At 42.4% G+C, this 14288-nt stretch overlaps 1 protein-coding gene across 1 annotated transcript in view; it reads left to right on the top strand.

The window, feature by feature from the left end:
* The window catches only part of MICU2 (mitochondrial calcium uptake 2), a 148769-nt gene extending 141157 nt beyond the window's left edge, over positions 1-7612 (top strand). Inside the window, exon 12 of the mRNA XM_036925502.2 lies at positions 6237-7612. Within this exon, the coding sequence (XP_036781397.2) occupies positions 6237-6341 (105 nt within the window). The 3' untranslated portion in view covers positions 6342-7612. The remainder of the gene's footprint in view (positions 1-6236) is intronic.
* Positions 7613-14288: the final 6676 nt, after the last annotated feature.

Here is a 14288-nt window from a genome sequence, read left to right as displayed (position 1 = left end):
CATTATCATTTAAATTTGAAGGAGGGATTAAACAATTTCCAGATAAGCAAAAGCTGAGAATTTACCTCCCACAAACCATCTCTACAGTCTGTTTTGGAGGGACTGCTATAGATGGAAGTGTTCCTAAGGTTAAATAGCTGTCACCAGAGGTAATAAAACCACAGTAAAGAAAGTAGAACAGCTAATTACTAAGCAAATGCAAAAATAAATTATCCCAAAAGTCAATCAAGGGATAGACAAACAGTACAGAATATGATATCTAATATATAAAGAATGGAGGAGGAAGAAAAACGCGGAAAAAAAGAAAAGAACCTTTAGATTGTGTTTGTAACAGCATACTAAGTGAGTTAAGTTAGACTCTTAGAAAGTAACGAAGATAACCTTGAACCTTTGGTAACCACGAATCTAAAGCCTGAAATGGCAATAAGTACATACCTATTGATAATCACCCTAAATGTAAATGGACTGAATGCACCAATCAAAAGACATAAGTCACTGAATGGATAAAAAAACAAGACCCATCTATATGCTGCTTACAAGAGACTCACCTCAAACCCAAAGACATATACAGACTAAAACTGAAGGGATGGAAAAAGATATTTCATGCAACTAATAGGGAGAAAACAGGAGTTGCAGTACTTGTATCAGACAAAATAGACTTCAAAACAAAGAAAGTCACAAGAGACAATGAAGGACATTACATAATGATAAAGGGGTCAATCTAACAAGAAGATATAACCATTATAAATATCTGTGCTCCCAACACAGGAGAACCTACATATGTGAAACAAATACTAACTGAATTAAAAGGGGAAATAGAATGCAATGCATTCAGTCTAGGAGACTTCAACACTCCACTCACTCTGAAGGACAGATCCACCAGACAGAAGATAAGTAGAGAGGCCCTGAATAAGACATTAGAAGAGATGGACCTAACAGATAGCTACAGAACTCTACACCCAAAAGCAGCAGGATACACATTCTTCTCAAGTGCACATGAAACATTTTCAAGAATAGATCATATACTAGGCCACAAAAAAAGCCTCAGTAAATTCAAAAAGATCAAAATTGTACCAACCAGTTTCTCAGACCACAAAAGTATGAAACTAGAAATAAATTACTCAAAGAAAATGAAAAACACCCACAAACACATGGAGGCTTCACAACATGCTCCTAAATAACAAATGGATCAATGACCAAATAAAAACAGAGATCAAGCAATATATGGAGACAAATGACAATAATAATTCAACACGGCAACATCTGTGGGATGCAGCCAAGGCCGTGCTAAGAGGAAAGCATATTGCAATACAGGCCTACCTCAAGAAAGAAGAACAATCCCATATGAACAGTCTAAACTCACAATTAATGCAACTAGAAAAAGAACAAATGAGGCCCTAAGTCAGTAGAGGGGCATAATAAAGATTAGAGCAGAAATAAATACAACCAAGAAGAATAAAACAATAGAAAGAATCAATGAAAGCAAGAGCTGGTTCTTCAAGAAAATGAGTGAAATAGATAAACCCCTAGCCAGACTTATCAAGAAAAAAAGAGTCTACACACATAAACACAATCAGAACTGAGAAAGGAAAAATCACTATGGACACCACAGAAATACAAAGAACTATTAGAGAATTCTATGAAAAATGAAATGCTAACAAACTAGATAGCCTAAAAGAAATGGAAAACTTTCTAGAAAAATGCAACCTTCCAAGGCTGACCAAGAAAGAAACAAAATCTGAACAGACCAATTACCAGCAACAAAATTGAACTGGTAATCAAAAAACTACCTAAGAACAAAACCCCTGTACCAGATGGCTTCACCACTAAATTTTATCAAACATTTAGTGAAGACCTAATACCTGTCCTCCTTAAAGTTTTCCAAAGAATAGAAGAGGGAATATTTCCAAACTCATTCTATGATGCCAGCATCACTCTAATACCAAAACCAGGCAAAGACACCACAAAAAAAGAAAATTACAGACCAATATCCCTGATGAACATAGATGCAAAAATACTCAACAAAATATTAGCAAACCGAATTCAAAAATAAATCAGGATCATACACCTTGATCAAGAGGGATTCATCCCATGGATGCAAGGATAGCACAACACATCCACCGCATCAACAAAAAGAAGGAACAACATCATCTCCATAGATGCCGAAAGAGTATTTGACGAAATTCAACATCCATTCATGATAAAAACTCTCAACAAAATGGATATGGAGGGCAAGTACCTCAACATAATGAAGGCCATATATGACAAACCCACAGCCAACATCATACTTAAGAGTGAGAGGTTGAAAGCTTTTCCTCTAAGATCAAGAATAAGACAAGGATGCCCTCTCTCCCCGCTTGTATTCAAAATAGTACTGGAGGTTTTCGCCACAGCAATTAGACAACACAAAGAAATAAAGGGCATCCAGATTGGTAAGGAAGAAGTTAAACTGTCACTGTTTGCAGATGACATGATATTGTACATAAAAAGAACCTAAAGAATCCACTCCAAAACTACTAGAACTAATATCTGAATTCAGGAAAGTTGCAGGATACAAAACACAAAAGTCTGTTGCACTCCTATACACTAACAATGAACTAGCAGAGAGAGAAATCAGGAAAACAATTCCATTCACAATTGCATCAAAAAGAATAAAATACCTCGAAATAAACCTAACCAAGGAAGTGAAAGACCTATACCCCTGAAAACTACAAGACACTCTTAAGAGAAATTAAAGAAGATACCAATAAATGGAAACACATCCTGTTCTCATAGATAGGAAGAATTAATATTGTCAAAATGGCCATCCTGCCTAAAGCAATCTATAGATTCAATGCAATTCCTATCAAAATACCAACAGCATTCTTCAGTGAACTAGAGAAAATCATTCTAAAATTTATATGGAACCACAAAAGAACTCGAATAGCCAAAGCAATTCTGAGAAGGAAGAATAAAGTGGGGGCATTATGCTCCCCAACTTCAAGCTCTACTACAAAGCCACAGTAAATAAGACAATTTGGTACTGGCACAAGAACAGACCCATAGACCAATGGAACAGACTAGAGAGCCCTGATATAAACCCAACCATATATGGTCAATTAATATATGATAAAGGAGCCATGAATATACAATGGAAAAATGACAGCGTCTTCAACAGCTGGTGTTAGCAAAACTGGACACCTACATGCAAGAGAATGAAACTGGATTATTGTTTAACCCCATACACAAAAGTAAACTCGAAATGGATTAAAGACTTGAATGTAAGTCATGAAACCATAAAACTCTTAGAAGACAATATAGGCAAACATCTCCTGAATATAACCATGAACAAGTTCTTCCTGCACGCATCTCCTTGAGCAAGGAAACAAAAGCAAAAATGAACTCATGGGACTACATTAAACTTAAAAGTTTCTGTACAGCAAAAGACACCATCAACAGAACAAAAAGGCATCCTACAGTATGGGAGAATATATTTGTAAATGACATATCTGATGAGTGGTTAACATCCAAAATATATAAAGAACTTACACACCTCAACACCCAAGAAGCAAATAACCTGATTAAAAAAATGAACAGAGGATATGAAGAGACAGTTCTCCAAAGAAGAAATTCAGATGGCCAACAGTCAGATGAAAAGATGCTCCATATCACTAATTATCAGGGAAATACAAATTAAAACCACAATATGAGATATCACCTCATACCAGTAAGGATGGCCAGCATCGAAAAGACTAAGAACAACAAATGCTGGCCAGGATGTGGAGAAAGGGGAACCCTCCTACACTGCTGGTGGGAATGTAACCTAGTTCAACCATTGTGGAAAGCAATATGGAGGTTCCTCAAAAAAACTAAAAATAGAAATACCATTTGACCCAGGAATCCCACTCCTTGGTATTTGCCCAAAGAACACAAGTTCTCTGATTAAAAAGACATATGCACCCCTTTGTTTATCACAGCACTTTTTACAATAGCCAAGATATGGAAGCAACCTAAGTGTCCATCAGTAGATGAATGGATAAAGAAGATGTGGTACATATATACAATGGAATACTATTCGGCCATAAGAAAGAAACAAATCCTACAATTTGTAGCAACATGGATGGAGCTGGAGGACATTATGCTCACTGAAATAAGCCAGGCAGAGAAAGACAAATGCCAAATGATTTCCCTCATTTGTGGAATATAACAATGAAGCAAAACTGAAGAAACAAAATAGCAGACTCAGAGACTCCAAGAAGGAACTAGTGGTTACCAAAGGGGAGGGGTGTGGGAAGGCGGGTGGGGAGGGAGGGAGAAGGGTTTGAGAGGTATTGTGTTTAGTACACATGGTGTGGGGGGTCACGGGGAGAACAGTGTAGCACAGAGAAGGCACATAGTGAATCTGTGGCATCTTACTACACAGATGGACAGTGACTGCATTGGGGTATGGGTGGGGACTTGATAATATGGGTAAATGTAGTAGCACATTGATTTTTCATGTGAAACATTCATAAGAGTGTATATCGATCATATCTTAATAAAAATTTTAAAAAAAGAAAGAAAGCAGTCTGTAGGTTGAAAACAAGGGTCCAGAGACGACTACATGACAGCTGGGCCAGAGAAAGGAAAGGAGGTGGAGAGACAGAATATGGTAGGTTCCTTTAAGAAGAAGCTATTTATTTACAACTTAGAGAAGCAAATTCATTTTCCTGCTACAAACATAAGCTATGGAAAATAAACAAATACGATTCCCATTAGCAAACATATTTACCAGCAGTGTTGTCATCCAGCACCTCATAGTTAATAATCAAATTCCCTACCATTTGACCCACAAATTAGAATGTAGGATCCCAGTTTCAAAAAGATACATGCACCCCTGTGTTTATCGCAGCACTATTTACAATAGCCAAGAAATGGAAACAACCTAAGTGTCCATCAGTAGATGAATGGATAAAGAAGATGTGGTACATATACACAATGGAATATTATTCAGCCATAAGAAGAAAACAAATCCTACCATTTGCAACAATGTGGATGGAGCTAGAGGGTATTATGCTCAGTGAAATAAGCCAGGTGGAGAAAGACAAGTACCAAACAATTTCACTCATCTATGGAGCTTAAGAACAAAGCAAAAACTGAAGGAACAAACAGCAGCAGACTCACAGAACCCAAGAATGGACTAAGAGTTACCAGAGCGAAAGGGACTGGGGAGGGTGGGGGTGGGAAGGGAGGGAGAAGGGGAATAAGGAGCATCACGATTAGCACACATAACGTTGGGGAGGGCACGGGGAAGGCAGCATAGCACAGAGAAGACCAGTTGTGACTCCGTAGAATCTTACCATGCTGATGGACAGCGACTGTAGTGGGGTATGTGGTGGGGACTTGATAATGGGGGGAATCTAGTAACCACAATGTTGCCCATGTGATTTTATATTAATGATACCAAAAGAAAAAAATATTATAACATTACCAGAAATTAAGTCAACCTTTGCTGTTAACAGTTTGCCCACAAGTGTCTTCCCAGAGACCATTAAAGGAAAGAGCTGGGAAGTAATGATAAGAAATAACAATATACATATATAATCTAAAATGGACTTTTGCTTTCATTTGGCAGGTGTCCAGCAACAGTGCTCCTGCCACCAGGACCCAAACATTTTTTAACCTTTCTTTCTCATTCCGTTGAGAGGAATAATAACCACACAGAACTTTTAATTCACAAAGCACTTAGGTGAATTATATTATTTCTTCTTAAGGCTTCTTATCTAATATACTGTGACCTATTCATTCTTCTTAATTTAGCCAAGGTTAAGGTTTAGACTGACAATTTTTATCCCCCATAACTAAAGTTCACCAGAAATGGGAAACATTATGAAATAATGACACTTTAAAACTAATATATGAAACATGGTCACCCAAAGTCTCCATTGTCTTCTTTGGGAGGCCCCTATGGAAAGAAGTCTGGAAACAATGGGTTCAAATGAACATACATGATGGATTCATTAAAGCAAAACTATTTATTTCCAACTTAGGAAAGCAAATCAACAGTTTGCCTCCATTCCTTAGAGACTGTAAGGGTATTCTTACATCGCAGTCACTTTTTATCTGTTACCCTTATTTTACATTTCTGTTGCAGTCATCTTTACAACATCATCCATCTCAAATATTTTTTGGAGGAGTGTGGGTAATAGTAACAAAGTACACATGAAGTCATGCTTACCCTTAAAAGAGAATGACTCCTTAATTTTTACTTTGAACAGGTACCACAACAACTAAGTATACAAGAATACTGGAAATGTGTGAAAAAAGAAAGCATTAAAGGCGTGAAAGAAGTCTGGAAACAAGCTGGAAAACATCCTTTTTAAAAAAAAATAACATGGAGATTATATTACTCCAAATGTCAGAATATGGGATTTTTTTTTAAGTACTAAATGTTTTCTTCTTAAGTCTTACTGATTTCCTTTGAAATATAAATATGCCTTGTATTTGTTCTCTGGCTATTCTCTGATATAAAATAATTTCTTAATGCAATTTCATTAAAGAACTTAGTAAAATGAAAGTAATCTTTTATAAAAACAGGTATTCTGTCAGAATGTCTAGGACTGAAGTAATGCTTTGTACTTGATAAGATGGAAAACGCTGATTTCTTAGACATAAAAACACAATATACCCTCTAGAAGGATCAGCAAGTACTTATAGAAAAAGGTAATTGATATACAAGGCCAGTTTCAATTCCACAAATCCTGATGTTCCTTATAGGGCAAATTAAGGTAAAAACATTTTGGGTTTTCTCATCTGTATCTTACATATCATAAAGTTCTTGTATATTTTATTTTAGTTGGCTGCATATTGGTTATCTTAAAAATAGCATAAATTTCAGTATCCTATCTGGAAACAGAATAAAGTATTTATAAAGCCAAAAATTATCAAGGTATGCTTTGTTTTCCATGTTTTTTTTAAAGTAAATACTCATTCCTTGCCAACCTCATTAGTTTATGTTCTTAAAAACTTGTGTAATTGGGATAATCTTGATCACAAAATCAGGATCTCTTGGGGTATATATTGGGTTGTGGGTAAATATTTAAAGTGGCACTAGAAATTAATTGGCATTAAATATATAAAGGTATCATGAAATGGTATTTTTTAAATGTAAGGGGTTTTTTAAATGTTTTAAATATGCTTCTCAAAAATATTGGAGACATTTAAAACATGTATCAGTCCCTAGATCAGTGACTGAGTTCACGACGAGCCTGGGACATCTCATGCCTGGAAGGAAGTGCTCACAACATAACGGGACACATCAAGAGGGCAAGAGCCCACTTGAGGGAGCTTCCCGAGCTAAATCTGACACAGTTTGAGCATCAAAGTAATTAATATCAGTAATGGATTATAACCTGTTGAATAAAGCCAGAACCATGAGCTTACATTGAAAATTAATTAGCTGTCTGATAAATGGGGCAAGGAAAACCTCTTTCCTACAGTTGTTAAAGGATAAGGTATTGAAATACGTTAATTGGAAGGCCTTGAAACACGCTAAATTGGGAGACTCTTATAGTTTAGATTGAGATTGACAAGTGGTAAAAGGTTTCATCCAAGTATTAGTCAAAAAATAATTTTTTAATAAAAAATAAATTTATTTTGTTGCTGATTCTAACTCATTATTTTAGAAATAACTAATTTTTTTCCTTTATTGTAAAAACAAAAGATAGACAATGCAGAAGAGCAGAGGTGTGCATCCTCCACCCATTTATTCCATTAGCCACAAAAATATTACCTAACTTTCTCCTCACCTGTCTGTCCAGATGCCCTTATGCGTAAAGAGCAGGGGTATAAAAATCCAAAAGTAAGAGTAGTTTCTGGTGTCGTCACAGTCTCGCCCTCACTTCCGTAGCCTCCTTCCCTGCACGGACTCTCGCTCCCCCACTGTCGTGAGCACCCCGTGAGCACTCCACTCCAGCCCTACAAGATACCTGACCGCACCCCACAGACACCGTGTGCTTTTCACATGGCCCAATCCCCAGGGCTTTACACACACCAGCTCCTCCTGACCAGGATTCTTTTCCCCCATTTGTCCTCCGGGTGAAATTCTAGACATCAAGCTGCTGCCCATATACCAAGTTTGTCTCTGCTAAACTGTTAAATCAAGAGCAAAAACAGTGCCTTAGTCATTTTTTACCTACCAGTCTAGCTGAGTGCCTGACTTACAGAAGGTATTCAACACATTATTTGTTGAATAAAAGGGAGGGAGAGAAGGAGAGGAAAGAGGAGAAAGGAGAGAGACAAGGTGCGGACCAGGCAGGGAGGGAGAGAGGAGAGGCTTGTAGACAGTGAGGGTGCCAGCAAGAACCCACCCGGGTCCTGAGCACGCAGCGGTGACTTAGAACAGTGGTCCCTGCTGTCACGGAGCAGACAGTCTAGTGATGAAAACTGAAAGCCAACCAACCAACATTTAAACTACGTAATTATACAGTAAAAATTTTTTAAATAGAGCAATGTTAGAGAAGAGTAGACTTCCTTAAAACAAGAGTATCCAAGAGATTGAAGGTACATTTCTCCAAGCCAAAAGGAAATGGTCTACAACTTGAAAAAATCTGAAAATGAGTAATTCGTTTTAGTCATTACCATGTGATTGCTGCAAAACAACTTGATCCTGTTTGAAAATATGGATAAACACTTGGGTCAAATAAGCAAACTAGATCTGCCAGTGTCTCTTCTTAGAAGTGTGGAGAAACTACCTTGAAAGCAGCTAGACTCCTAATAATCTAAACTGAACCTTCAGTCATTTCTTTGCTATCGTTTTATTGAACAAATGATCATTGAGTCTCCTAATGTTGTGGCAGCTTGGGTTTCTCTGCTGCTCCCTGAAGGCAGGGAGAGGTGGCAGTTATTCTGAGCCCAGCCTTCACTTGTCTTCCTTGTCCACCCGCGAGGGATCTCATTCACGTCTCTGGCATCTTTCTCTACCCTGAATTCGTGGCCCTCTTACCTTCTGGGTGTCTCCAACTCAGCATTTCCAAAACTGACCTGATCATCTCTCCGCTTTCCCCAAACCGTGTTTCTGCACGTGTGTCCCACTGTGTCAGTGAGCGTCTCCCCACCGACCTAACTAGGAACCAGGCAGCTGTCCGGGAATCTCACCCCTGATGCCTCCACGGTGAATAGCGACTTTTCAATTCTGCTTCCTCAGAATCCCCCGAACTTGTTCTCCACCTTCCAGCCCCATTGGAACGGCCTGAGTCCAAGCCCTGGTCAGTAATTACTTTGATTCCCTCAGCAGAGTCCTATCACCCTCCAGGCCTGGCCCCTGGTAAAACCGCAGGGAGTAAGCATCCAGCTGGAGTCAAACTACCTGGATTCTAACCTCAGGTCCATTGCACAGTAACTCTCTCAACTTTGACAAGGTACTTGATCTCTCTGTGCCTGCTTCTTCATCGAGAAAGTGGGAATGACTGTAGTTCCAATGTAAGAGTTTTTTGAGAATTAAATGAGACTATGTGAAATGCAGGGAGTAGACCCTCATTAACTGGTGTTAACTTCTCATTTCAGATCTGCCTTCGCACCAGATTAACTTTTCTAAAACATAATCTGAGCATACCCCTCTATCACTGACAGTCCATGACACTAGAATCACCTATAAAATAAAATTCAACTCCTACATGATCTCGCCCCCTGTGGGGAAGTCGGGGTTCCTATGGCCAGGATCCTCACTGAACTCAAACCACCTGATGATGTAACTGGCCTGTTGCTAGGATACCGCTTCCACACCTTCAGGCAATAAGCCATTATTGTGCTACACAGAGCTCGGCCCAGTGCTCTGCGTGGAGGCAGACACTAGTGCTCGGCCTACCGCTGGAGAACAAGCCGGGCAATAAACCCTTTCACCCCAAAGAATGTTCTGCTGTCGATTTCCTTTGGTCACATTGAATCCGCAGCGAACTTGCCCGGGGCTGAAACCCATTGTCAAGACAACTGGCAAAAGTTGGCAGGGAACACTGTTGACCAAGGGAAAAGACAGGCTGCCCTTATGGGAGGGGTGCTTCAGCGGGCTGCCCCTGTGAATGGGGAGACAGTGGATCATCCCCCAATGGGTATGTGATCTGAGGTGGCTTGCCTCCTAGAGGACTGGGCCCCACCCCAGGACTGGAGGCAAATGGAGGTGACACCTGAGGCAGTAGGGGTGGCTCTTGGTATAGTAAGCAGATCCTTTGAGAAGCAGGGTGCCCATGAGGCAGTGGGGACTGTGGGTTGACTGCTCCTCACAGTCTTAAAAAGGTCTACAGAGGAGACCCAAGAAATGGCAGCACGAGAACATGAGCTGCAAACCTCTGGATTCCCTGAGGAAGGAGATGGCCTTGATGTGGGAGGAGGCAGCACGAGAGCGCCGGCAGCAAGGGGCCATTGGAGACGAGACAGCAGCGCTGCCAGGTGCTCTGAAGGAGGAAGAGGCCATTGAGGAAAAGGATGCACTCCTGAGGGGGAAGCCCAGGCGGAGAACGTCAGCTGCGAAGCGTCGAGCTGAAGGTAAGAGACCTTCTTAAGACCGAGCTGGCATTGCTGCGAGGCACAGTAGAAAGGTAAAGGTCGTAGCAGAGGAGGCACTTGGGGGAGGCAAGAGAAAGGTGCCATCAGCCCCGGAAATGGAGGAGCTGGGGAAGGGTGAAGGGGTGATGCTGGAGGCACTGGCGCCTCCTGTATTGGAAGCACGCCCAGTGGTTGTAAAGAAAATAAAGACCCAGCAGCTGTAAGTTCCCCCAGGAGAGGAACAGCCCCCTCCCCAGGTCGTGGAGCACGCTATGGTCCACCTCTATACTCAGGCTGAGCTGGTGGATTTGGGCTCCCGGTTTAGGCAGAAGCCCTCAGAGTCAGTATCAGCTTGGCTCCTGCATCTATGGAACTTAGGGGTGGATGGAATTGTTCTGTCGGGATCAGAGATGGGAAAGCTGGCTTCCCTGACAGTGCAGCCCACCTTGAGGCAGCAATTGCAAAATGCACATCAGACCCCAGGGAGTCACCCCCTCTTCTAGTGGCTTATGGCTGCACTTAGTGCTGTGTGGCCCAATCTGGGTGATCGGCCATCCTCTCCTGTTAGATGGCAGATGTATGCTGAGCTCCAACAGGTGCTACGAGAGCTAGGCATAAGAAATGTGGTCTATAGTCCAGAGAATTATGGCCCAGATGAAGAGATTTTCACTACTGGGATGAGAAATACTGTACTTCAAACGGCTCCTACATCCCCTCTATGGGTCTCTTGTGGCCATTCTTTCCCCTTACTTAGGGCATCTCATAAGTGAGGTGACACATACAGTAGTGGACTTAGGGGAGGCTGAAGCAATGAGAATCCGGAAAGAAGACCTGTTACAAGAATTTACAGGGCCCTATGAAGGTTACAACGACCCAGATGTGGGTTGATTTAATATGGGCAGGAGCAAATGGAAGGAAATTAGATGGGAAGTCAAATAGGATCTTACTAGAGCTATGGCAACGGCTGAAACCAGAGCAGCAGTTCCAGCCATTCAGACCAAAGAGGCAGAGGCCAGAGACAGAGCCACGAGTCTGGCCTGTGTGTTTCCAAGACTTCCTGCTGGGAGTGAGCCAACCTCACTTGAGCCCACACAGGAAGGTGATTGGGGAACACAGTTTGATTGAGGGAAAGGTCAAGGTATCTGCCCTGAGGGACCAGGGGGGAACCTTAGGCCACATGTGGAAATAGCTATCTGTTGGTCCCCAATGGGCATACAATGTGTCCTGGCTCTGGTGGACACAGGGGCTGAATGTTCACTGATTCATGGTAACCCTGAGTGGTTCCCCAGGATGCCCACTATCATAGATGGATATGGGGGGAAGGCTATCAGGGTGAAAAAAGCCCAAACCCCTTTAGGAATAGGGCATCTACCCCCAAAAGAGCATACTGTGTATATATCTCCTATCCCTGAATATATTTTGGGGATTGATACCCTGCAGGGTCTATGGCTGCAGACCACTGCAGGTGAGTTCAGACTGAGAGTATGTGTGGTGAAGGCAGTTCTGAGGGGACATGCTAGGCACCCACCCATAGCTTTGCCTGTGCCTCAGTGGGTGACTAATACCAAACAATACAAACTGCCTGGAGGGCATAAAGAGATTGGAGAAACTCTCCAGGAGCTGGAAAAGGTGGGTATTATAAAGCCCAACCATAGTCCTTTCAATTCCCCAGTGTGGTCTGTAAAAAAGCCAGATGGCTCCTGGTGTATGACTGTGGATTACAGAGAACTGAATAAGGTCATACCCCCTATGCATGCTGCTGTCCCCTCTATTGCAGGCTTGATGGACCCTCAGCCATGAACTAGGAACATACCATTATGTGGTAGATCTTGCTAATGCCTTCTTTCCCATTGACATTGAGCAGGAAAGTCAAGAACAGTTTGCCTTCACATGGGAAGGACTGCAATGGACTTTCACAGTCCTTCCACAGGGATACCTCCACAGCCCCACCATCTGTCATGGGCTTGTAGCCCAGGACTTGGCTACATGGGAGAAACCGCCAGTGGTGCAGCTGTACCATTATATTGATGATGTCATGCTCACGTCCGATTCTCTTTCAGATCTAGAAGGTGCAGCACCTAGAATGCTGCAACATCTACAGGAGAAAGGATGGGCTGCGAATAGCATCAAGGTTCAGGGACCTGGTTTGTCTGTCAGACTCTTGGGAGTCGTCTGGTCAGTTAAGACCAAAGTTATACCAGAAGCAGTCATAGACAAAGTCCAGGCCTTTCCTAATCCTACAACTGTGGCATTGTTACAGGAGTTTTGGGGTCTTTTAGGCTACTGGAGAGTGTTTATCCTGCACTTGGCACAAATTCTGAAGCCCTTATACTGGTTGGTATGAAAGGGCATCAGGTGGGACTGGGATGAGACATGTGCATCTGCCTTTACTACAGCAAAATGGGCAGTCAAGGCCGTGCAGGCCCTGAGTGTGATAGACCCATCAAGGCCCTGTGAGCTGGATGTTCATGTGACTGAAGACGGTATGGCTGGGGTTTCTGTCAGCAGCTTGAATGAACTTGCCAACCTATTGGATTCTGGTCACAACTCTGGAAAGGGGCAGAGGTACAATACACTTTGATAGAAAAACAATTGGCTGCCGTGTGTCACACCTTGCTGGCTGCAGAACCCATCACTGGAATGGCCCTGGTAAAGGTAATAACCACCTATCCCATCTTGGGGTGGGTATGAGACTGGACCCAAAAACCAACGAGTAGTGTGACGCAAACACCCACACTGGCCAAGGGGGGTGCTTACATACATCAGTGTGGTGCCCTCTTTGCTAGTTCTTGAGTGAAGAACTCCCAATGCTTATTGGGGCCGGTGACATATACTAGTGAAAGGCAGGAAGAATTTACTTCAGAACCATTAAAGTCCTTACTGGGAGGGAAGAGCCCCTGTACCTGAAGATGCATGGTACACAGATGGCTCCAGCCGTGGGCAGCCCCCAAAATGGAGGGCCGTAGCTTTCCATCCTAAGACTGAGAGAACATGGATGGAAGATGGTAAAGGAAAGAGCAGCCAGTGGGCAGAGTTGTGGCCTGTGTGGTTTGTGATCAGCCAGGAGCCCTCCCCTATAGTCGTCTGCACTTACAGCTGGGCTGTCTATCGGGGCTTGACCCTGCGGCTACCAACCTAGTACCATGTCAACTGGTTGGTTGGTCACTGACCCTTTTGGGGGCAAGAATTGTGGCAAGGCTTATGGGCCTGTGGTCAGCCTAAAATAATTACAGTATACCATGTGACAGGTCATTTGCCACTGGCATCCAAGGAAGTGATAAAACAGGTAAACTGGCCCAGATACATTGGCTAGAAGGAAAGCCTGCCTCTGATGTAGCCCAATGGTTACATCGGCATTTGTTGCATGCAGGGCAAAAGACAATGTGGGCTGTAGCCCGTTGGTGGAGCCTGCCTTTGACCTTTGAAGAAGTTAGTAGAGCCTGGCAGGAGTGTGTCTGCTCCAAAAGGGACTTACATCAAGTTCCACAGCAAGAAGGGACAATAGCTAAGGACTGACACCCCTCGTGAGGTGGCAGATAGACTATACTGGGCCTCTGCCCATTTCAGAAGGATACCAGTATGCCATGACTTGTGTGAACACAGTTACTGGACTCCTGGTTGCTTTTCCTACTCGTTCTGCAGACCAACAGAAGACCAAAAGAGGCCTAGAGTGTCTCTTTGCCTCCTATGGCCAACCACAGGTGATTGAGAGTGATCAGGGCACCCATTTTACTGGACATGCACTGCAAGAATGGGTGCAACATTTGGAATCAAATGGAAGTTTCATGTGC

The sequence above is a fragment of the Manis pentadactyla genome, chromosome 2 (genome assembly GCF_030020395.1).
Source record: "Manis pentadactyla isolate mManPen7 chromosome 2, mManPen7.hap1, whole genome shotgun sequence".
Classification (NCBI taxonomy): Eukaryota; Metazoa; Chordata; class Mammalia; order Pholidota; family Manidae; genus Manis; species Manis pentadactyla.
The sequence above is the reverse complement of the archived record's forward strand: the minus strand, read 5'-3'. Positions and strand labels throughout refer to the sequence as shown.